The 24,272-nt window shown below is 43.4% G+C and overlaps 1 protein-coding gene across 1 annotated transcript in view; it reads left to right on the top strand.

Moving 5' to 3' along the window:
* Positions 1-263: 263 nt before the first annotated feature.
* The window catches only part of CPB2 (carboxypeptidase B2), a 62,618-nt gene continuing 38,609 nt past the window's right edge, over positions 264-24,272 (top strand). Inside the window, exons 1-4 of the mRNA XM_002742691.7 lie at positions 264-371; positions 17,653-17,728; positions 21,184-21,308; positions 22,910-23,018. Of these exons, the coding sequence (XP_002742737.2) occupies positions 298-371; positions 17,653-17,728; positions 21,184-21,308; positions 22,910-23,018 (384 nt within the window). The 5' untranslated portion in view covers positions 264-297. The remainder of the gene's footprint in view (positions 372-17,652; positions 17,729-21,183; positions 21,309-22,909; positions 23,019-24,272) is intronic.

Genomic DNA, 24,272 nt, shown 5'->3' with positions numbered 1-24,272 from the left:
CCTTTTATTCTTGGCCCTGTCTTCCCCGAGGTGTTGCACATTTTCTAGGTAGTCTTAAATTAAGAGCAATTCCCATCATACTCTTTTTGAGGGTTTAGTTGTCAAGCAACAGCCTGACTGAGCCAATGCGTATTTCTCTTTTTGGGACTGGAAATGGAAACTAAGTTGATTGACCCAAAGGAACAAGAGGGAACATGCTGTTATATTTTAACTAGTGTGTAAAGAAGGCTCTTATGCAATTAATGATCTGGGTCTTTCTCTCCAGAGAAGTTTGTTGTGCAGAAACTTGCTGTTGGGATGAAGCTTTGCAGCCTTGCAGTCCTTGTAGCTGTTGTTCTCTTCTGTGAGCGGCATGTCTCCGCATTTCAGAGGTAACCCCACAGAATCCCAGACTGCCTGGGCCACTCTCCTCACCTGCTTGCCTCACATCTCATCACGTCAGTGCACTGAGCTGGAGGGCAAAATGGCAAACTGTGAAGACCAGATCTTTCAGAAACTTTCCAAGTTGCCCTGACAAATAAGTAGACTTGAGCACAATAGGCTCGAAGAAGAGGGTCTTTTTTCTTTCCTGGCTCTGGTTATATTAGTGGGAGAACCTGGGATGACATGTATGGAGTCACTATGGAGATTCAATCATTAAATCTTTTATAAAAGTAATTTTTAGGCCGGGCCCGGTGGCTCACACCTGTTATCCCAGCACTTTGGGAGGCCAAAGCGGGTGGATCACGAGGTCAAGAGATCGAGACCATCCTGGTCAACATGGTGAAACCCCATCTCTACTAAAAATACAAAAAATTAGCTGGCCATGGTGGTGCATGCCTGTAGTCCCAGCTACTCAGGAGGCTGAGGCGGGAAAATCGCTTGAACCCAGGAGGCAGAGGTTGCAGTGAGCTGAGACCGCACCATTGCACTCCAGCCTGGGTAACACAGTGAGACTTCATCTCAAAAAAAAAAAAAAAAAAAAGACCAAGTAATTATTTATACTCTAGCTTGATATATGATTTGTATTCTTCCTGTTTTCACATAAAAAATATGTTAACTATGGATCATTTATTTTCTTCTTGTACATGGAACATAGGAGGAAGAAGAGGGTGAAAAATAGGAGGTTTGGGTTGTGCATAATGATGATTTTTTTTTTGAGACGGAGTTTCGCTCTTGTTACCCAGGCTGGAGTGCAATGGTGTGATCTCGGCTCACCGCAACCTCCGCCTCCTGGGTTCAGGCAATTCTCCTGCCTCAGCCTCCTGAGTAGCTGGGATTACAGGCACGCACCACCATGCCCAGCTAATTTTTGGTATTTTTTTTTTAGTAGAGACGGGGTTTCACCATGTTGACCAGGATGGTCTCGATCTCTTGACCTCGTGATCCACCCGCCTCGGCCTCCCAAAGTGCTGGGATTACAGGCTTGAGCCACCGCGCCGGCCTGTGCATGATTATTTAGCATGGACTATGAAAGGAAGAACAGTTGTGTGATAAAGAACTAATATCTAATTCTTATTTTGCTTAGTAGATTCCCTTAGGATAAACTATCTAGAAGAACACAAATGAACTCATGCTGTAGCATACACAATGCATGGATTGAATAGTTCCAGGGTACATGTAATTTATTAAGTAGTCAATGTTTATGCTTTCAAACATTTATATTGTTTCCTTTGGAATTATCTTATTTTCCCCCCTTTATTTGCTTCTGTGATTCCTTTCTCCTCCAATTACCTTTGAGACATCCCTCTCCTTATGTTAGTGAGTGACAAAGAAAGAATGCCGGGCGCGGTGGCTCATGCCTGTAATCCCACATTTTGGGAGGCTGAGGCGGGTGGATCACGAGGTCAAGAGATCGAGACCATCCTGGTCAACATGGTGAAACCCCGTCTCTACTAAAAATACAAAAAATTAGCTGGGCATGGTGGCGCGTGCCTGTAGTCCCAGCTACCCGGGAGGCTGAGGCAGGAGAATTGCCTGAACCCAGGAGGCGGAGGTTGCGGTGAGCTGAGATCACGCCATTGCACTCCAGCCTGGGTAACAAGAGCAAAACTCCGTCTCAAAAAAAAAAAAGAAAGAAGAGACACAGGGCAAAGGATTATACCAGGGACACGGAACATTCTACAAAAAAAAAAAAAAAAGTTCATAGTCATCAATAACCATCGAACAACAGTTCAGAAAATAGATCTTGACTTGTGAGCCCGAAGCTGTGTTTGTACATGATCACTGAACTAATCATAGTTGATTGATCTTCTTTCGTTCGATATGATTGTTGGATGTCGAGTCACAAATTCTATCATAAAATAATGGTTGTTATTTCATTGACACGGGTGTCAAAATTGCTGCAATGATCAGTTACTTACGTCTCTCTGTATTTTATCAATGAATCGGATGGTCAGGATTTCTAAGGTTTGTGCTAGTTCTAATATTCCATAACTTGATGACTGGCTTCAATTCAGGGAAAAGAGAGGAGAAAAACTGGTATCAACACGTCCAACCTGGTTACGGTATAGTGGCAGTGATAGTGGCAGTGAGGAGAAAAGGAGGAAGCCTCTGCTTATTTAGTGCCTGTGTTTGTGCCAGGCACTGGGCTAGTCACTCAGAAATGCTCTCTCTCTAAATGTATAAAATTCTACACTCTAGGAACCTTTACTGACATTTTACAAAGGAGGAAACTGGGTCTCGGGAAGAATGCATCATTTTCCTAAGATCAAACAGTAAGTGTAGAGCTTGGAGTCAAACTCGCGTTAGCCTCATTTCAACACTGTGTGATGCACAGCTTGCTTCTAAAAAATCTGGAAATAGCCAGTTTGAAGGGAAGTCAGATTTAGTCACAAGGAGTTGGAGGCAACAGTTGGTTTGGAATGTAGCTTGGAAGAGAGGTTTGGGATTGGAGGTCCAGCCTCAGTCTAATCCCGGCCTCAGCATCAGACCAGCACAAGCACCCTCAGCTGGCTATGGCAGAGGCTGGTGGGCAGGTGGGCCCACTGCACACCGCCATCTTGATCACTGAGTGACACCAAGTCCTGGATAGGATGATCATTAGCAATACACACCACAAGCTTTTAGCACACCTCTTCAAATGAGTATGTGCACGGCAGCTTAGTGACACTAAATATAATGCAAATAAAAGAAATAGGCAAAAATACAATAGTGAGAAAATGTCTTCATGGGTGGGTTTTCTTACCATTTGTGACTTCAGTTTATACTCTGAAATCTGACTGATACTTATACTTGAAGAAAGAAGGAGAATGTGACTGTATTTTAACCAGAGTATCCCATTAAAAATACTGAGCAGTTCTGTATACTGCGAGAGTTTCTTTGTAGGGGAGGGAGGTAGGAGGATCTCAGTATTGTAGACAGACGCATATCTGCATCCCGGTTCCCATCCCTTCACTAGAAATAACATTGCAAATTATTCTTTCTGTGAGTAAAAATAAATTTTTTTTTTTAATCAAATGTTTCCAAGCTCTGCTTTTCCAGGAATGGCCTATTCCTGAAGCTAAAAAGGAAATCTAATTTCATTCAGAGCGACAGACTTTGATAAATTATTGCTGAGGGTGAGAATATAAACCCTTCTTTAAAAGAAAGCTAACCATCTGGCTTTTTCCTAAAGCTCTGTTTCTGTTTGTGCTCTGGTCATGACCATTTTCCTAGTAGCAGTTTTTATTCATGCAGCCTCTTAGTGGCTGATTCGAGGTTCACTTTGATAAATCTCATCCGTGAAATGCCCTGGAACAGCAGCAACAAGTTTTAAAGGCATAAATATCGTATTCCAAAGGGAGAGGCAGCCAGAAAATCATGACTCCATATTCATTTGCTTTTAAAAGCCAAACACTGCAAAGGGTAAAAGTAAAATGTTAGCGAGAATCTTGTAAACAGAGTCATTAACTGTATTGTGTAACGATTACCTAAATGCAGCCTGCCAGGCCAGGCCATTTGCAAGGAGGAAGTAAGAGAAGGTAGGAAGAAAGGAAGACTAGGAATTGGAGAGTGGAGAGGGTTGAGGATAAAGGGCTTCTGAATTATTCATAGAGCACAGGAAGAATTCCTGCTGTTGACTTCACGCACCATCTGGGTACCTGGAGAGCAGTTTATTCTCTTTCTCTCAGCTCCTACTGATGTATTGTTTTCATCTCAAAGAACAGGTCACCAGTGGCCTTCAAACACTGTAATGCGTAAAACAGAATCAAGCCTTGGGCTATGTTTCATCTTCAGAGATATCTTGCCAGCTTTTTAAATGCAAAATAATCCTTCAGAATGATGACAAGGCGAACCCCCTCCTGTAAACCGTAGTAGGAGATACACCCCAATGAGCATAATCACCTTCTCAGAAGGGAAGGAGCAGAGGAAGTGTGGCATGGCTATGAAAAGCTCCGGATCTGCTACTTATCACCCATGCGGCCTTGGGCAATTTGCTCGTCCCCTTTGAGTCTCCCTCTACTTTCTGTGTAAAGTGACCTGTGACTTCATTTGTGCTTGTACTTCTCATTCTATTTTTGGTGCAAGGCTGTTCTTTCTCGGGCGGGTATTGTGTAAGTGTTACAACTATCATTCCGAGATGCGATCAGAGCCCAGCTTTAGTTTTTGTCTCCCGTGGCCCAGGGACACTCTGCGTAGTGGGGTTGTCTATCACGGCTCTTGCGTGGAAAGTTAGAAAATGTCGAGGCTTTTTAGCTTTCCCTTAAGTAACAGTCCTTGGGCCCTGTTAAAAATACAAATAGCCCCAATTCATAAATTAGAATGTCAGCTCCAAACAAGGGATTGTTCGAATATCTCAGCCTTTGTTCTTAAGAGAAAAACTTTAGATAAATTAAATTTAGCAAAGTTTAATTGAACAAAAGCAATTTGCTAATCAAGCAGCCCTCAAAAATGGAAGTTCGTAGAGTTCTGCTCGGCAAGGCGGGCAGGCGGCATTTACAGACAGAAAGTGGAAACGAGGTCCAGAAGCAGCTTGATAGTCACAGGTGAGCAGCTGTCTTACTGGGGATGGGCTGATCAGTTGGCCACCCGGGATTGGCTGTAGCTTGGCTGCTGTAATTGGCTGAGACACCTCATTAGTACAAAAATAAAAACAAAACTCCTGAGTTAGGTTGCAGTTTGTGATGTAGAGACGCACATTGGGAGGCATCCTCAAACAAATTTAGTTTAATCTAACATTATTTATAGGAACACAACTGCCTCACCTCTTCCACACACACTCCTCACTCTTTTTCTTGTAAGTCTTTTTCTGGAATTCTAACTTCTTAGACTTGTGTGAGTCATCTTTCCCGGAAAGTCTCTGGACCAGGACAGATGCTTGCCTAGGTATTCACCTGAGACTCCATCCTTCATGCCTCTGGGCTCCTGCTGCTGAGAACCTTCCATCCCTTTAGGTGGCCCTACTGGACAGCATCTAACATGAACTGTGTCATTTCATTTTACTGACTACCATCTAGCCAACTAGAGGCAGGTTTAGCGTTCTCGGGAGAAGCCAGGCACCAGTGATTGCGTCTAAATTTGAGCAAACATCAACTTCTCTTGTTATCTCCTGGAATTCTCCCTGCTAGGTTGAGGGGAAGGGAGTGCACCCCAAAACTTCATCCCTTGGGAGAGTAGTGACTTAAAGAACCATAACAACTTGCTCCATAAAAAGAAAAATTCACAAATCCGCTCCCTCTTTCCACGCTGACAGCTTTTTATTGTAGCCTGTCTACAAGCAAGTTAGGGGAAGCAGCATCCTAAAGCCAGTGTCCAAAAGCAGAGTGATCTGAGCGACCCTCACACTGTTAATTCTGCTGTGTTGGCACTTGGCTCCAGCTCCGTATGAGTCCATTCACCACAAGTTGAACTTGGACATATCAATATATTTTATGGTGAATTTTTAACTTCACAATTTTGCTCCTCAATATTTCCTAACTTATTTTTTGTATTTCTTTAGTTCTTTCTCCTTAAGAAAGAAGCCTATTTGGATAACACACCTTTTTACCTTCCTATTTTTTCTTTCTTTCTGTGCTTGTTCACTCACTGTTGTACTTTTCTCCTCCTTTAATACATTAGGCTTTTAAAAATTTTAATACTGTTCACTCAGCATTTTTTGTTCGTTATTTTCTTCCCTTTTTTTTTCAGACCTAGTCACACTCTGTTGCCAGGTTGGAATCTAGGGGCATGATCTCAGCTCACTGTAACCTCTGCCTCCCGGGTTCAAGCAATTCTCATGCTTCAGCCTCCCGAGCAGCTGGGACTATAGGCATTAGCTATTACTCCAGGATAATTTTTGTATTTTTAGTAGAGATGGGGTTTTACCATGTTGGCCAGGCTGGTCCTGAACTCCTGGCTTCAGATGATCCACCCACCTCAGCCTCCCAAAGTGCTGGGATTACAGGTGTGAGCCACCATGCCCAGCCCACTATTTTCAACATAATAGGTTCTCTACCATATTGCCTTGTGAATATTAAATAAGAATACCTGTAAAGCACTTAACACAATGTCCAAGATAGTAAATATCAGCAAAAAAAAAGAAAAGTCCCCACAAACATCTTATCTTCTAGTCAACTCAAGACGTCCTCTGCATGGACTTGAAATCAGCTTCTGTTTAGATAATGGAGAGCTCATCGCTTAATAGGATGTCCTATCTCATTGTTAGCCCAAATTGTTAGGAAGTTCACACTGAAATTATAGTGATTTAATGATACGAACCTCTACTTCTCTATACTTTACATGAAAAGGAAGCTTTCTTTGTAGTTTATTTCACTGATGTCCCTCCTGTTTGTTTCCTTTAGGAAGAGAGACCAAAGCAGAATCCCAGAAGAGTTGGTCTCAAAGTTTATTTTATGAAGAAAATTGATCTCAGTGACGCAAAGAGTTGGACTGTAGTGGTATCCCATGTTTTGTGGCTTAGGTCTCCATCCAGGAATGAACTCTCATTTCCTGAGAAATGGTGCCACTTCTTTTGTTAAAACTCCCCAAATCGCTGGGCGCGGTGGCTCACGCCTGTAATCCCAGCACTTTGGGAGGCTGAGGCGGGTGGATCACGAGGTCAAGAGATCAAGACCATCCTGGTCAACATGGTGAAACCCCGTCTCTACTAAAAAAAAAAATACCAAAAATTAGCTGGGCATGGTGGCGTGTGCCTGTAATCCCAGCTACTCAGGAGGCTGAGGCAGGAGAATTGCCTGAACCCAGGAGGCGGAGGTTGTGGTGAGCTGAGATCGTGCCATTGCACTCCAGCCTGGGTAACAAGAGCGAAACTCCGTCTCAAAAAAAACAAAACAAAAAAAAACTCCCCAAATCATGTTCAGCCAACTTGTAAGTATCGGTCACAATCTTGACCCTAGCATTTAATGTCCTTTACATTCAGGCCCTGCCTTGCCCTCCATCCTGGCTTTATTTCCTGGCACATCTCTACACAGGCCCCATATTTCTGCCCACTTGGCTCACCTCCCCTTCCTTGGCTCTGATTTTACTTTTCTACTTGTGCACGTGCACTTAAAACGTTTCATCTCCAATTCATTTAGCAGAATTCTGCCCATGTTAGTCATACGCCATCTCATTCCCCCTTCACCTAGCGAATCTTACTGTCTCAGAAGTCCAGCTCAGAATGTCTCCATTCTCTGACTACCTAAGCCAAAAATGGTATCTGCCTTTGCATTCGGGCAGCAGAATATTTATACCACTCGCAGTGCACTTTGAGTGTTTCATCTCACAGAATAGGCGTTGGTATCGGTTGCAGGTTAGTTTTTCCAGGAAACAGACTCTGAGATGAAGACTTGCGTGGAGGAAGTTTGCTGGAAAATAGTCTCAGGATCAACATCTGTGGAGGAACGAAGGAAGGAGACGTGGGCAGAGGAGAAACTGAACTGAGATGCAGTCACAACTATGGCCTCAACTGTTCCTACAGGGAGCCTCGAGGCTGGATTGGCCTGGTAAAGTTGTCCTAAACTAAGGCAAGCAGGCGTGGCTTTGTGACCCCTGTTTATTAGTCACTGGGTGTGGATTGTACCTGGGAGGAGGCACCGTGCTGGGCAACGCAGCTGTCTTCAGGCACCGGCAAGTCCTAGCAAGAGGCTCAGCTGAGAATGCCAGCTGCCAGCCCTCCCAGAAGCTGAGGAAATGAGAGTTCATCCCTGGATGGAGACCTAGGCCGCAAAACATGGGATACTACTACAGTCCAACTCTGCGTCACTGAGATCAATTTTCTTCATAAAATAAACTTTGAGACCAACTCTTCTGGGATTCTGCTTTGGTCTCTCTTCCTCAAGGAAACAAACAGGAGGGACGTCAGTGAAATAAACTACACCCTTCACAGCTATAGCTAGTCTTGAGGCTGTAACCAATACTTGTCCTTCCTCTTCTCCCCTACCCATGCTGTTTTCCCCTCTCCCTTTGCTAGCACCTGTTCTAATCTAGGTGGTTTACCTGGTGAGACAACCCAGACCTTCAGCCCTCAAGGATCTGAGTCTTAGTCACTGGGCCCTCTTAGGCCAAGGCTGCTGCAATTGTCTGTGTACGTCAAATTTGGACAAAGGAAGGTTACGGAATGCCTAAGATCGATGCCTGACACATTCTTCCCCCCCACATTCCGTATGTAGGTGCAGCCCTCAAGGTCCTTCTGATTACTGGAGTCAATTACCCCTCCCGAACGGTAACTCCTGTCCTTCCTGATAATCGAGCAGCCTGAGGAAACTGAACTGCCTGGGCAGCAACAGCAGATTTCAGTTTAAAGGAACTCTTCCTATGCTCGCTAGAAACCAGAACTTTTAAAGGTACAGGGTCCACATTTTTAGATTTAAAGTACTAGTTCTCCAGGTGGGTTACTTGGAGTGATGGTAAGTGGAGACACTCCAACGTGGCTCCCGGAACCATCTCTGCTACCTAACAGGGACACGGCACCATATGAGTATTGATTTAAAGTGTACATGGGAGGATGTTGCCTTTCAAGTTAGCACCTCAATGGATCCTTCAACAAACCATTTTTATTGCAGTATCAGGCTAGAAGCAACTAGGTATTGTAGTAGGTGAGAGGCCAGGTGGATTCCATGGTAATGGACCCATTTCTGCAACTCCCTCCTCGTAAAGTGGAGCCCATGATCTGATAGGATGTTATGCGAGATCTTGTATCAGTGGGTCGAACACTCTGTAAGCCCTTGTATGGAGGCCCTGCAGGTGGGACAGACAAACCTATAGCCAGAGTGGAAGAGGACAGACGCAGTCAACGTGCCGCCAAGTGATTGGCTGGTTTCCTTGAGGGATGGTGCTGATTCAGGGGCTCAACTTTGGTCTCTGCCGCCAGCCAATTAGACCTGGGACAGCAGCGGTGGCCTCATCAGCCTTGATGAGAGGAGCCCAGGCTGCTGGATCCATGCACACTTCATCTCTGCCATCAGGCTGTTCTGTTCATGGGCCCTTTTTGCCAGCATTGGAATGGCTGTCGACACAGGCTGACTGACATCAACTGGCTGAGTCATCTTGTTTGTGCAATTAATGTCTGTTCTGTTGTGGGTGTGCCTGGTTAGGTGTTAATACGTGGTATGAAGATCTTCACACTTTCTGCCCATAGTTCCATCCTCATCCCCCTTTCTCCAATCTCTGTCTCCACCCTGTCAATGTTTCTTCTTCCAGGTTCTTGAGGGCTTTTCCAGTCATGTCACTTGCCACTATCCATGAATTCCTGCGTAGTCTAACATTGGAAATCACCTTTTCCACACAAGGTATATGATGAGAGGCTGCACTGAAGCTCTGCCTACTTGGGAAGATTTCCCTCACTGCTCTCTTTCACTCACCCCTGAGGGAGTCCATAGTGCAGCCTCACTTCACTTTTTTTTTCTTGAGACAGAGTCTCCCTCTGTCATCCAAGCTGGAGGGCAGGGGTGTGATCTCAGCTCACTGCAACCTCTGCCTCCCAGGTTCAAGCGATTCTCCTGCCTTAGCCTCCCGAGTAGCCGGGATTACAGGCGCCTGCCACTATGCTTAGCTAATTTTCTGTATTTTTAGTAGAGATGAGGTTTCACCATGTTAGCCAGGCTGGTCTCAAGTTCCTGACTTCAGGTGACCCACCCGCCTCAGCTTCCCAAAGTACTGGGATTACAGATGTGAGCCACACACCCAGCCCACTTCATTTTTCTCTTGGACCCATGCGCTATCAGCTTGACCATCCACGTATCAGACTTCCTCTTCCTACTTGTGTCAGTTACGGTCCTCTGAGAAGCAGACACCAAGATGAGATTAGCTGCAAGACGTGTGTTGGGGAAAATGCTCAGGCACAAGAAATGGGGACAGGGCTGGCAGAGGCTGGGAGAACCACAAGACTGCAATGCAAGCCTAACCCCTGTGGAGGAGGGAGGAAAGGAAGGAAGGGGGTAGGGAACATCTCAGGTCCTAGTGCAGTTCTAAGAAAGTTTTGGCAAAGGCAATAAAGAGTCCTGGCCGGGCGCGGTGGCTCACGCCTGAAATCCCAGCACTTTGAGAGGCCAAGATGGGTGGATCACCTGAGGTCAGGAGTTCCAGGCAAGTCTGACCAACATGGTGAAACTCTGTTTCTAGTAAAAATACAAAAATTAGCCAGGCGTGGTGGTGAGCACCTGTAATCTCAGCTACTCTGGAGGCTGAGGCAGGAAAATAGCTTGAACCCAGGAGGCAGAGGTTGCAGTGAGCTGAGATCATGCCATTGCACTCCAGCCTGGGTGATAAGAGTGAAACTTGTCTAAAAAAAGAAAACCAGTCCTTTAGCCAAAGTCATGCATCAGAAGAGTTTCCAGTTTTGTAGAAAGAGGGTTCCTTAGCATCCCCACCACACTCAGTTATTAGCCACAGGCAGCCAGTGGGAAATGTGGTGTTAGCACTAACACAGGGGCAGATTTCAGAGCACGGGAGTTGGGGGCTTCTATCAGGTACACATCTTGCAGCTGGAGAGTGAGAAAGTTAATTAAAGCTGAGGCCAGACTGTAAATATACCCTGGTGTCTGTCCCAGGTGAGTGTTAACTGTTCTGATGCCTTTTCTGACCAGCGTATCCAGCGCATTAGCTGAATGCTACATGCCTGAGACTCTAGCCCGGCAAAGACGCCACGTCAAGCACTGTGGCTGCAGCTGATTCTTGCTTGACTGAGTTTGATTGTTCGCTGCTGTTTTCCAGGATCCATCTGGTTTTTGTGGGATCCAGATGGGAAATTAAATACGGATTTGATGGGATCTGCCATCCCTGCATCTTTTAGGTCTTTAAGGGCCGTACTGATACGTGCCATTTCCCCCAAAAGATGAATTTTGTTTTTTACATCTTGGTATCTTGGCTGGGATGTTGGGCAATTTCAGAGGTTTCCTTTTGGCTTTTCCCACTGTGATAGCTTTTCTCTTACACTCAAAGGAACAATGTGGAGGTTCTGCCAACTACCTAGTATGTTCGTGTCAGTTATACATTTGGGAACCAGGAAAATAATCATGGGGGAATCCATTGACATGGTGCACCCACTATGCGCTAGACTTAGGCTAGGACTCCAGATTCCCAGGTTTCAAAATCAACTTGGATATTGACCTTGCATCCAACAGACCTGAAAATGTTTCAGTATCACACTTTCCCCAGTGTGCAGACTTACCTGAGGAAATTTCCACAGGTCTCTTTGGGACAGTCATGATCTTTATAGATTCTTTTTTTAGTACTGTTGTAGGGGCTTTCCTTGTGGGGACCTGACTCCTTCAGGCAAGAAATTCTGGGTCTAAGAACAGCTCAGATCTGGAAAAGGGCAATGGATTATGATTTTGGACTGGGATAGCTGTCCTCAGCCTCTCTCATTATCCATCCTTGATCTATTTCTATTGTAAAGATTGAGCAATCCTTTTGTTGTCTGCTTCTCTATCTTGCCCCTAAGAACTTTGTGTTCTCTTAACCAACTCCACAGTTTTCTGAGGGTCATGATTCTCTAGCTTCCACTCTGACCTTACTGCTCATTGTAATAATTTGCCCAACTTGTTACTGGTAGTTAACCCTCCCGCCTGGCTTCTCTTTATGGGGATCTTAGCATCCCCACTTCTATCAGAGCTCAGTTCTGTAATGGCATGTCCTATAGCTAGCCCTCAAGATCTATTCCCACCTCCCCTCCTGGCCTCCAAGCCAATAACTAGGGTAGTCACAACATAAGCTGGCTTTGGAAGAGCTGGGCATGTTAACAGAGGAAAGGGACTATACCCCAAAGGAGGTGCACCCACCCATGCTACAGAATTTAAAGTTCTAGTTAGTTCCTTGGGAGGTGGTGCAAACATGCTGCTAGGATGGTTTTCGGAAGCTTGGAGAAAGCATGGCCTGCCCCAAGTGGACTAGAAATGTCAGAGCAAACGTGGCAGATGGTGAAAAAAGAGATGGAGCACACTGGAATAAAAATGCTATGGAAGGCTAGGAACCCCGCTGGGTGACCATGCTCCTCTCAGGGCCCGTTCTGTTTATAAAGACAGTAAGGAATGGGCTGGTGAGATGAGAGGGTTACCAGCATCACTGAGAAGCTTGGTAGGGACTTTTTCACAGTCAAAGGAGCTTTCTCTTTAAATTTTATTTTCTTGAATAAATACAAGAATAAGAGTTATTTTGGGTTTAAAAAGTAAATCATACAGAAAAGCATAAAATTAGGAAGAATTTAAAATTAGGAAAAATTAGGTGAAACATTGAAATTTCACCATTCTGGGAAAATATACACATTTTGGAGATCATCCTTTCATATGTTCTCTATGCAGTTATACATCCCTGTGTGTAATTGTGCATTAGTTGAATGTCCTGTCTGTTACTGGCACTAGAGAAACCTTTCTTTTAAAAAGAATGTCGGGGTCCAAAGTGGCTCCTGCCGGAGGTCATGGCGCTTGTGAAGGCGAGGTCATCAGTTCAAGGCTAACCTGAGCAACCTCATAAGCTCAAACTGATTGGCAAAAAATAAATAAATAAATAAATAAAAAGAATGTCATTTGTTTCTCCCCCACCACTTACCCAATCCTTCAATTGCCATTTTCCACCCTCCAAATCACTGCTAACAATGTATTGCTTATTTATGTATGACTCTCCTGCTTTTAACGCATACGATTTTTCATCTTTCCAACTTATTTTTTCCAAAAATAAGATTATATTTCATAAAGTTCTCCACATCTTGCCCCCTCCCTTAATATGTCATGTAAAGCTCCCAAGTTAACTGTTATAAATCAAACTCATTTTTTATAATGACTGAAAAGCATTCCAGAATGTGGAGACACCACCAACGTTCAACAATCCTGCTACTGCTAAGAATTCACATGGTTTTGGGGTTTTGGTACTCTGAATAATGCCATAATAAATATCCTTGAATACATGTCTTTCATCACTGGTTTAATAGTTTATGTTAAAGTTGTATCAGAGATTGACATAAAATTTGTCAATCTATGGTTTCTATGAGTTACTTTTTCTCTTCTGATAATGAAGTCTCCATAGGCCTATTGCCAGAATTCAGAATCGTTTACTTAGGATTTCCAAAATAAAACCACCTTCCCCCTTGTTAAAGTTATTCTTGCCAGACACAGTGGTTCTCACCTGTAATCTCAGCATTTTGGGAGGCTGAGGTGGATAGATTGCCTGTCAGGAATTCAAGACCAACCTGGGTCACACGGTGAAACTCCGTCTAGTAAAAATACAAAAATTAATGGCCTGGTGGTGCACACCTGTAATCCCAGCTACTTGGGAGGCTAAAGCAGGAAAATTGCTTGAACTGGGGAGGCAGAGGTTGCAGTGAGCTGAGATTACGCCACTGCACTCCAGCCTGCGCGACAGAGCAAGACTTTATCTCAAAAACAAAAAAACAAATACAGTTATCCTTATAAATCATAACTCAAATGTTTCCTTTCTAACTCATAATTGCCTACAAGATGAAGTCCAAATTTCTCAGCATGCATTCAAGACCTTCTCTAGCCCTTTAACAAGGGCCGTTGAATTTTGTCAAAGGCCTTCTCTGTATCTTCTGAGATAATCATGTGGTTTTTGTCTTTGGTTCTGTTTATGTCATGGATTATGTTTATAGATTTGCATATGCTGAACCAGTCTTGTATCCCAGGAATTAAGCCGACTCGATGGTGATGAATAAGCTTTTTGATGTGCTGTTGGATTTGGTTTGCCAGTATTTTATTGAGGGTTTTCGCATCAATGTTCATTATGGATATTGGCCTGAAATTTTCTTTTTTAGCTGTGTCTCTGCCAGGTTTTGGCATCAGGATGATGCTGTTTTCATAAAGTGAGTTAGGGAGGATTCTCTCTTTTTGTATTGTTTGGAATAGTTTCAGAAGGAATGGTACTAGGTCCTCTTTGCACCTCTGGTATAATTCAGCTGTGAACTCATCTGGTTCTGGACTATTTTTGGTTGGTAGGCTATTAATTCCTTCCTCAATTTCAGATCTTGTTATTGGTCTATTCAGGGGTTTGCCTTCTTCTTGGTTTAGTCTTGGGAGGGTGTATGTGTCCAGGAATTTATACATTTCTTCTAGATTTACTGGTTTATTTGCATAGAGGTATTTATAGTATTCTCTGACGGTGGTTTGTATTTCTGTGGGATTGGTGGTGATATCCCCTTTATCATTTTTTATTGCATCTATTTGATTCTTCTCTCTTTTCTCTTTTGTTAGCCTGGCTAGTGGTCTATCTATTTTGTTGATCTTTTCACCAGGGTTGAAATGAAGGCAAAATGCTAAGGGCAGCCAGAGAGACAGGTCAGGTTATCTGCAAAGGGAAGCCCATCAGACTCACAGCAGATTTCTCAGCAGAAACCCTACAAGCCAGAAGAGAGTGGGGGCCAATATTCAACATCCTTAAAGAAAAGAATTTTCAACCCAGAATTTCATATCCAACCAAACTAAGCTTCATAAGTGAAGGAGAAATAAAATCCTTTATAGACAAGCAAATGCTGAGAGATTTTGTTCCCACCAGGTCTGCCTTACAAGAGCTCCTGAAGGAAGCACTAAACAGGGAAAGGAATGACCAGTACCAGCCACTGCAAAAACATAACAAATTGTAAAGACCCTTGACACTATGAAGAAACTGCATCAATTAACAGGCAAAACAACCAGCTAGCATCAAAATGGGAGGATCACATACAACAATATCAACCTTAAATGTAAATGGATTAAACGCCCCAATCAAAAGACATAGACAGGCAAATTGGATAAAGAGTCAAGACTCATCAGTGTGCTGTATCCAGGAGACCCACCTCACATGCAAAGACACACATATGCTCAAAATAAAGGGATGGAGGAGATTTACCAATCAAATGGAAAGAAAAAAAAAAGCAGGGGCCACAATCCTAGTCTCTGATAAAACAGACTTTAAAACAATAAAGAGCAAAAGAGACAAAGAAGGGCATTACATAATAGTAAAGGTATCAATGCAGCCAGAAGAGCTGACTATCTTAAATATTTATGCACCCAATACAGGAGCACCCAGATACATAAAGCAAGTTCTTAATAACCTGCAAAGAAACTTAGACTCCCACACAATAATAATGGGAGACTTTAACACCTCACTGTCAATATTAGATAGATCAATGAGACAGAAAATTAACAAGGATATTTAGGACTTGAACTCAGATCTGGACCATCTACGGAACTCTCCACCCCAAATCAAAAGAATATACATTCCTCTCAGCACCACGTTGCACTTATTCTAAAATTGACCACATAATTGGAAGTAAAACACTCCTCAACAAATGCAAAAGAACAGAAATCATAGCCGTCTCTCAGACCACAATACAATCAAATTAGAACTCAGGATTAAGAAACTTACTCAATACTACACAAATAACATGGAAACTGAACAACCTGCTCCTGAATGACTACTGAATAAATAATGAAATGGCAGAAATAAAGATGTTCTTTGAAACCAGTGAGAATGAAGACACAATGTACCAGAATCTCTGGGACACATCTAAAGCAGTGTTTAGAGGGAAATTTATAGCACTAAATGCCCACAGAAGAAACGAGTAAAGATCTAAAATCGACACCCTAACGTCATGATTAAAAGAACTGGAGGAGCAAGGTCAAACAACTTCAAAAGCTAGCAGAAGACAATAAATAACTAAGAGCAGAGCAGACTTGAAGAAGAAGAGACAGAAAAAAACCTTCAAAAAATCAATGAATCCAAGAGCTGGTTTTTTGAGAAGACACACTTACTCTTAAGCACCTACAACACTCCCTCACATTCCCATTGGCAAAAGCTCAGGCACCAGGTCTCAATGCAGCCACACAGAAGACTGGGTAATGTAGTTTTTCTGTGTGCCCAGGAAGAGGCATCAGTATGATGAACCAGTATTTTCTCTGCCAAACGGCATGGAAACTTGATATATGACAAAATTGACACAGTGGATCCCTGGGGAAAATACTGATGATGTAAAACATCATAATAATAAATGATGCTGAGAAGAAAAGAAGTCTATTTCTTCTTTACATTGCCAAATAATTTTTAATTGAATTAAATATGTAAATAAGAAAGACAGAAGAAATATATGAGGGTATTTTTATATCCCAGATATTTAGAAAGACATCTTAACCCACACCTGGAAGGAAATGATTTCCAAAAAGCACATCATCAGGAAAGAGAAAAGACAAGTTATAAACTACTAGAAAATATTTGCAATACATATGACTGACAAGATATTAGTATTTAAAATATGGAAAGAAATTATACAAATGAACTATTACAAAAATACAAGTGTATTAGAAAAAACGGACAAGTGATCTGAATAAACATTACTCATAAGCAGAAATACGAATGGCCGATAACCAAATATAAACAACTCCACTTCATTAGCAAGTCAGAAAGTGAAAATTAAAATCACAAGAAGATTTCACTTAATAACAATTTGGTTGGAAAAGTTAAAAAGTCAGAGACATCTGGTGTTGGCAAGGAGGAAGGAAAATAGGAAATCTTTTTCGCCGCTACCGATAATATAAGCTTGAGGACGGATATGACACTATCCTATGAAATTAAAACTGTGCATAGCCCATGAAGTGGTAATTCCACTTGTAGGAAAATGCTTTCACCTGGGAACTATGGCTAGATACTTCAACACAAATGATAATCTTGAGAGTACAATATTGACTGAAGAGAAAACAAGATTTAGAAGAATATATATATATATAATTCTGTTTATAAAGTTGAATCAAGCAAATCTAAGGGTATTGTTTCAGAATCCACACATACATGTGTTTAAAACTCCATGCTCTAAAGAAAAACAAGGGAATGAGCAAAAGTTAAAAGTTAATGGTAAGAGAGTGGGGCAGAGAAGAACACATAAAGATCTTCAGGCTGCCAAGGAAGCTGGACTTTTTAAGCGGGGTGATGGGTTCACAGGCATTCATTTTATTATATAACAACCTAGGATCAGCACAAAAATTCCCTTCTGCATCAAATACTTAATTTTTAAAATTAAAACACACACATACACATGCACAATAGTAAAGAGAGAAGTAGGTTCTCTCTAAACCAGCCCCCAGTCAAGAGAGCTGCTGATTTTGCAATTGCTTAGGAGCGGAAAGACTGAGAGTATATGTTCTCTTTTACACTGAGTCAGTAGTGAGATCCTCTATCTTAATCATATTTTAAATTTTGTCCCTTTTGCAATTACCTAAGAGCCCCTCCCAGTATGATGTGTTCCATTGTTACTCTTTATTTCATATCAAAATCCTGTTTTATTTTTTTCCCCAGTGGCCAGGTTCTATCTGCTCTTCCTAGAACCTCTAGGCAAGTTCAAGTTCTACAGAATCTTACTACAACATACGAGGTAACTTTTTCCCCCTTTATGTTTGCATTGGTTTCATTTTGTATGAGCACTGGGTGTTGAGTTCCCTCTTGCTGCTGTCTGGCTTATATGTATCTAGTATGGACTCTTCTCACAGCCTTCTCTCCTTTCTCACAATCACATGATTATGTTGGTTCCCCAAATCAAAACTTCTCCACTTGTGCTATTGGCTTTCCTGCCAATTTTATAATAGTACTTTGGGACTGAATGTGTGCACTGAGAAAGATGCTACAGTAGTGGAAATGACATTTATAAGCAAAGCCTTACTTATAAAACAGTGGTTCTTAACCAAGGAGGCACCAAAAACATAGGGCATATTAGTTCAAATTCTCACCGAGGGACCCATCTTGATGTAATGTCTAAGATGTAGAAAACTGACAAGAATTACAGAATATGAATGTCAGTGGAAGCCCATCTAGAACAGCTGCAGTTGGGGAGGCACGGCCAGGGCGGTGTGCTCCACGGAGCAGCAGAAGCCAGGAAGAGGTGAAAGTCCCCCCCACTTCTGAGATGGCAGGGTAGGAGCCTCATGCTCCCTAGGTGCAGCTGCAGCTGCACACTTGGGCGTCCCTGTGCTCTTAGGGGCCAGGAGCAGGCAGGAGCCCTGCCTTCCTGGGTGCAGCTGCAGTGGCTCAGCAGGGTTTGCAGACCCAGGCATCTCTGCAGTCTTAGGGCGGGAAGGCCCCCCATTCCCGCACAGGCTCAAAAGTGCCTGTTGCCGTCATCTGGCCTCTCCCAGTTCCTGGTGTTTACTCCAATCTTGGAGAAAAGTTGAGGCTGAACCCAGGTGCTGTCACAACCCGGCTGGCTGTGCACATGCTCAGGGCAGCACTGACATGCCAGCCCCCTGCTGCCCTAGCCCCCTCTGGACTTTGGATACTGATGAGCACAGAAGGGAAGCTGAGGGGGTTGCTGAGGGCATCTCAGCACTGGCCTGCAGGAGCCCCTCAGCTCAAAAAGCCTGGGTGCCATATATAGCAGTAGGAGGCAGACGGGCTCCTAGGCAGAGAAGGGTGGGTCCCTGGTGAAGCCTCACCTTCAAGCCCTGGAAGTCCTGAAGCCTGGGGGCTCAGGTGCCAGTCCTGTGGATCGCAGTGGGAGCTTATGGTGCTTTTCTGCACCCGCCCATGGCCACCCATCAACCAATCAGCGCATACTTCCTCCCATCCTAAGTCCATAAAAACCCCTGGATTCAGCCAGACTCGAGAGACATGGGGAGGATCAGCTTTAGAGAGGAGCTGCCCACTCCGGGGTCTCCTCTCTGCCTGGAGCTGAACATTTGTCAGGACACCCTGGCTGCTGAGAGGAGCCACCCACTGTGAGTCTCCTCTGAGCTGTTCTATCACTCAGGAAAGCTCCTCTTCATCTTGCTCACCCTCCATTTGTCCACATACCTCATTGTTTCTGCATGCAGGACAAGAACTCTGAACGTGTCAAATGGTGGAACTGAAAGCATTGTAACAGGAACAGGGCTAAAAAACACGCCCCATGCTTGCCACATTGTGGGTCACAAGAGGGAGAGAACTGCAGCCTTTTGGGGAGCTCAGACCTGAGGTCCCTGAGCCAGGGCTATGACACCCTCTTTGGGGCTCTGTGGTTCCTGATGCCTCCAAACTTGTGGGCATCACCCTGTTCCCTGGTGCTAGCCATGGGAGCTGCTTGCGAGACACCTGGTCCAGCCACAGCCTTGCAGGGAGCCGATGCCCATGCTGGTCCCGGGAGCTGCCTGCCCTACCACAGCCAGCATGCCTGGCTCTGTGCGGTGGCTGGACCCCAAGCTCGCTCACTCCTACCCCTTGCCACTCTGCTCACTCTTGGCAGAAGTGGGATCCAAGCCAGTAGCATGAGATGAGCGCAGCCTTCCAGGCTGAGTGGGCTCAGCAGGCCTGAGCAGAACTCAGGCAAAGGCACCACTGACCACAGAAGTCTCTGCTGGTGAAGTGATACCCCAGGGGTCCCGTAATGATATCATGGTACAAAATCAACGGCTCCTTGTTTGTTAGTGTTTTCCGAGAAGCAGAGGTCCAGACCAGACTAGGGGAGCAAGCGATGTGGGGAATGCTGTTGGAGGATAGAGGTAGGAGCCGGAGAAGGCAGGGAGCATCATCAGACCAGGAGGTAGCTCTGGCACCTCTGCGGAAAGGAGGATTTTGTGTGGAGAATCTCAGACTGAAGGGCAGTTCCAAGGAAGGCTGGGCTGGGTCAGTCTCAGTGGTGAGTCCTTAAGCTGGTCACCTGTTATGGGAGCCCCATGTCTGGCAAGAATGGGCCTGCCTTAACACTTCCACAGGGCTCAGTTACTGGCTGGCTGCAGCCCTGAGACCACATGGTCTCAGCTTCTGGTAGGTTTCCAGGGCAGCCACTGGGAACACCATTCAACTGTGCTTTTCTCAACAGAAAAGCTGAGTGGTGCATATTCATGACACGACATCATGGTAAAGAGGAAACTGAGGAAGCAACTGACATGTAGAATTTTCCTTCTTGTTCTGTCACTCCCAGGTGTATGATTTTAGAAGTCAGCTATGAGCCTTATTCTTCACCTGAACAATGCAAATAATAACACCTGCCTAGTTTATATCAAAATGTTATAATTATCAGAGGAAATGAGTATGAAAGTGCTTTGAAAAAGTATGTTAAGAAAAAATGTAAATCTTACTGAAAGCCATCGCCCAAAGTCCATAATGAGATTTTTTTTAAAAAAAGGAACAAGGACAGCTGGGCGCGGTGGCTCACGCCTGTAATCCCAGCACTTTGGGAGGCCGAGGTGGGTGGATCACGAGGTGGAGAAATCGAGACCGTCCTGGTCAACAGGGTGAAACCCCGTCTCTACTAAAAATACAAAAACTTAGCTGGGCACGGTGGCGCGTGCCTGTAATCCCAGCTACTCGGGAGGCTGAGGCAGGAGAATTGCCTGAACCCAGGAGGCGGAGGTTGCAGTGAGCCGAGATCGCACCATTGCACTCCAGCCTGGGTAACAAAAGCGAAACTCCATCTCAAAAAAACAAAAACAAACAAACAAACAAAGGAACAAGGACATGATGATAATTATAAGAACATGACACTTTTATTAAATAAAATCAATGTTTAATCAACTTTCTTCCTAGACAAAATTTCATTTCTCTTTCAAGTATCTAATGTACACATCCAATTTTATAACTAAGTCATGAATATTGTCATTCATTCACTGTCTCATCAAATATTGATCGGTTATGTTGTATGTTCCAGGGCCTTTTTTGGCAACTAGAGTTATAGAAAGGAATTTTAGCAGCTTACTGCAAAATAAGTGTTGACATTACCGTGTGTGTGGATGTGTACCAGCGCCAGAGAGTGTCCTTTGCATGCTCCTTATAGATACAACGTTCATGGCTCTAGCTACAGATGAGAATGATGTGAACAACTCATTTTTAATTTTATCAGTTTTGTCCCTTAAACTGTAGATTGTTCTCTGGCAACCGGTAACAGCTGAACTTATTGAGAAGAAAAAACAAGTCCATTTTTTTGTAAATGCATCTGATGTCGACAATGTGAACACCCGTTTAAATGAGAGCGGAATTCCATTCAGGTAGGCACCACTCAACACACATGAGTAGCTGCGTCTGGCTAGGGCAGGGCATAACTGCTTCCTGGGAAAATAAAATGGATTAACCACGGCAGCACAGACATCTCTGACCGCACGTCATGGACTCGTAATAGAGCCCAAGGTCCAGCTCTGTGATCTTCACTAAGGGGTTTAACCCCGTATGACCTTGGTCCCTTATCTAAAATGCAGGTTAGACTCCATGATTGGTAAACCTCTCAGAGTTCCTTTTTCTCTGGTGACTCTGTACCCAGACTCAGGAAGCAAAATTGCCATTTGCCTTGGTAGGCTTTGTGATATTTCTGAAAAAGCAGCTGCTGGAGGGGATTTAGCTTCTGCCAATTCTTCTTCACAAAGACAGTGACCGTTTCTGAATGTCTGGCTTTTAAAAAGTGTAACAGGTGGTTGGACTCTGCAGAGATCCCTGGTTAGAGTCTGGCACTGCCGCTTACCACCTATATGACCCCGGAGGAATTGTTCACTTCTCTGTTTCCAAGTTTTGTAAATTAAGTGTAAAAACAGCACAAACCCTGTAGGTTATAAATAATTTCCTTTTCTTAAAAAGTGTATCAGGCACGATTTCTGCTCAGAGTTTAGCCTTCGTCCTCATGAAGTTTCCTGTCCAATATCTTCTCTCCATTTCCACTCCCCAACCCTTCCTTGAGACCAGGCTCTTTTTTGTGTATCAATGGGTGGCCTCTGGATAATATGCTATGTTAATTATTAGTAATGTATTGTAGAGCATACTATAGGTGTGTACTATTTTCCAGGAACTGTGCTGAACCTTTCTATTAATTGACAATGTATCAATTAATCTTTACTTAACCCTGTGAAGTAGATGCAATCCCCATGATATAGATGAAAAAATTATCCTTACTTACAAAGGAATTTCTCAGGGTAAATCAGAAAGAACATGGCAGAGTTAGGGGCTGAGCTTAGATCTTTCTGATGTCAATGCTGTGGCTTTTATTTATTGTCCTAAATAGAAGTAAAGAACCCTTTATTAGTATGACAGCTAACTTTCAACTTGTCCATCTCAGGTGACAGAATGCCTTAATTCAGTTAAAATATTTGCCTGGGTAACAAACGTGGTTCTCTGAAGAGAAACTGAATGAGATGCCTTTCCTGTTCTATTTCTCTGGTTCTGCAGAACATCTGGTGCAGGTCAATGTGGGGGCGGGGGAGGGGGGAGAAAAAGCTTTTCCGCTGCTTCTTCCTCTTTAACTGAAAACAGTATAATACGGTGTTATTCCGAATTGAAGAGAGGTACATTAATCCATATGTTCACATAAAAGACACTGAAGAATCACCATTGAGTAATGCTGGTCATGGTGGGAAAGGGTAGTTTTTCGGGAGGTCCCAAAAACACGCCTCCTAGGAGCTACTTTTTCTCTAGTGCCCACGTAAGCTCTTCTGACAGGGTTTGTCCATCAGTTGATCACAATGTGAGATGTCGTGCTTTTACCCTGATGAAATGTTTATCAGGTTTCTCACTGATTTTTTCTTCATGCTGTGCCTGCAATGGGCCATGTGGGAAGGCCCACCCTCTGCTTGGAAACTGCCTCACTCTCTGTTTCATCACCTAGTGTCTTGCTGGCAGATGTGGAAGACCTTATTCAACAGCAGATTTCCAACGACACGGTCAGCCCTCGAGCCTCCTCATCGTACTATGAGCAGTATCACTCACTAAATGAAGTAAGCCATCACACAGCTCTTCAGAGCTACAATTCATTTAATCAGCATTGCCATTGGAACCAGGGGAATATCCAAGAATCATGATTGGTGGAGGATAGTAAAAAAAGAAAATTAACTTAGGTTAATGTAATGTAATTAACTTAGGTTAATTACAGGATGGTCATTCATTTTTTTGGTAGATATCTTCCCTGGGAAGATTATATCATATTTGGTAAACTGTAGGATGTTTGTCTGCAGCTAAGAGTATCTCTAACTGTTGGGAGTAACACTTCATGCTATGGAACAACAGAAACTAAAGAATAGGGGCTTTTAATTAAAACTGCCACCGAAAAATTACCAGTCTGGTTAATCATGTCTCTTTGGACCGTTACCCTAATTTTACTATTACTAATTGCCATGTTAGCTCACTTAATTAAAGGAATGTATTCACTTATAGTTAATACACTATAACTAATTGTATTTTATTCCTCTTAGAAGGAAGCTATTTAAACTAATAATAATAATAATGCCTGCGTTTTAGTCTTTAAGAAATTGGATATGTTTTTCTCTTAGTACTTACAGGCTCCACTCCTAGAGGCAACTTGAGTAAGATGTTGATGTACAGGTGAGACCTCACCAAGCTTTCACATAATCCATCAAAAGCCATTTCCCTATATTTCTTAGTCGAAAGAATAAATTCCATGCAGGACTTTCTTTTCTATATGGTATTCTCCAAGTAGTAAAAAGACCTGGATGCCCTTTTATAAGAGCTGCCATATTGCCTAATGTAACTATTGATGTCATCTTTGATTAGGTGCCGAGAAAGTACTAGAAACCATATCCTACTTTTAAGACATCTAAGATTTAGGTAATGAGAATCAATTTCATGTATACAGTCTTTAAAAGCATCTGTTCCTTCCCAGTTAACTAAGCCAGAAGTCGGTATGCTTCTAGAATGTGTGCCTGACAGATTGAGGGGGTCTTACAATTGCACCCCCTTTTAAAAAATCTCCCCTATATCTATACAACTTAGACCCCCTCTCTCCAGCATCCAGCAGCAGGACTGCATGGGTAAACTGGATGCAGGCAGCCTCCACAGGTGGGATTTGCAAAATACAGCAGGTGAAACTGTCACTGCTGTGGTAAGTTTGGTGGGGAGAGAGGAATACCATAAACAGAAGTATTTTAAAATGTCTGTAAATCATATTTTAATTATTTTCTTCAAAAAAGTCGTTTTCTTACCATATCTTCAGGAAAAAGTTGGAATGACGCAGA

The sequence above is a fragment of the Callithrix jacchus genome, chromosome 5 (genome assembly GCF_049354715.1).
Source record: "Callithrix jacchus isolate 240 chromosome 5, calJac240_pri, whole genome shotgun sequence".
Classification (NCBI taxonomy): Eukaryota; Metazoa; Chordata; class Mammalia; order Primates; family Cebidae; genus Callithrix; species Callithrix jacchus.
The sequence above is the reverse complement of the archived record's forward strand: the minus strand, read 5'-3'. Positions and strand labels throughout refer to the sequence as shown.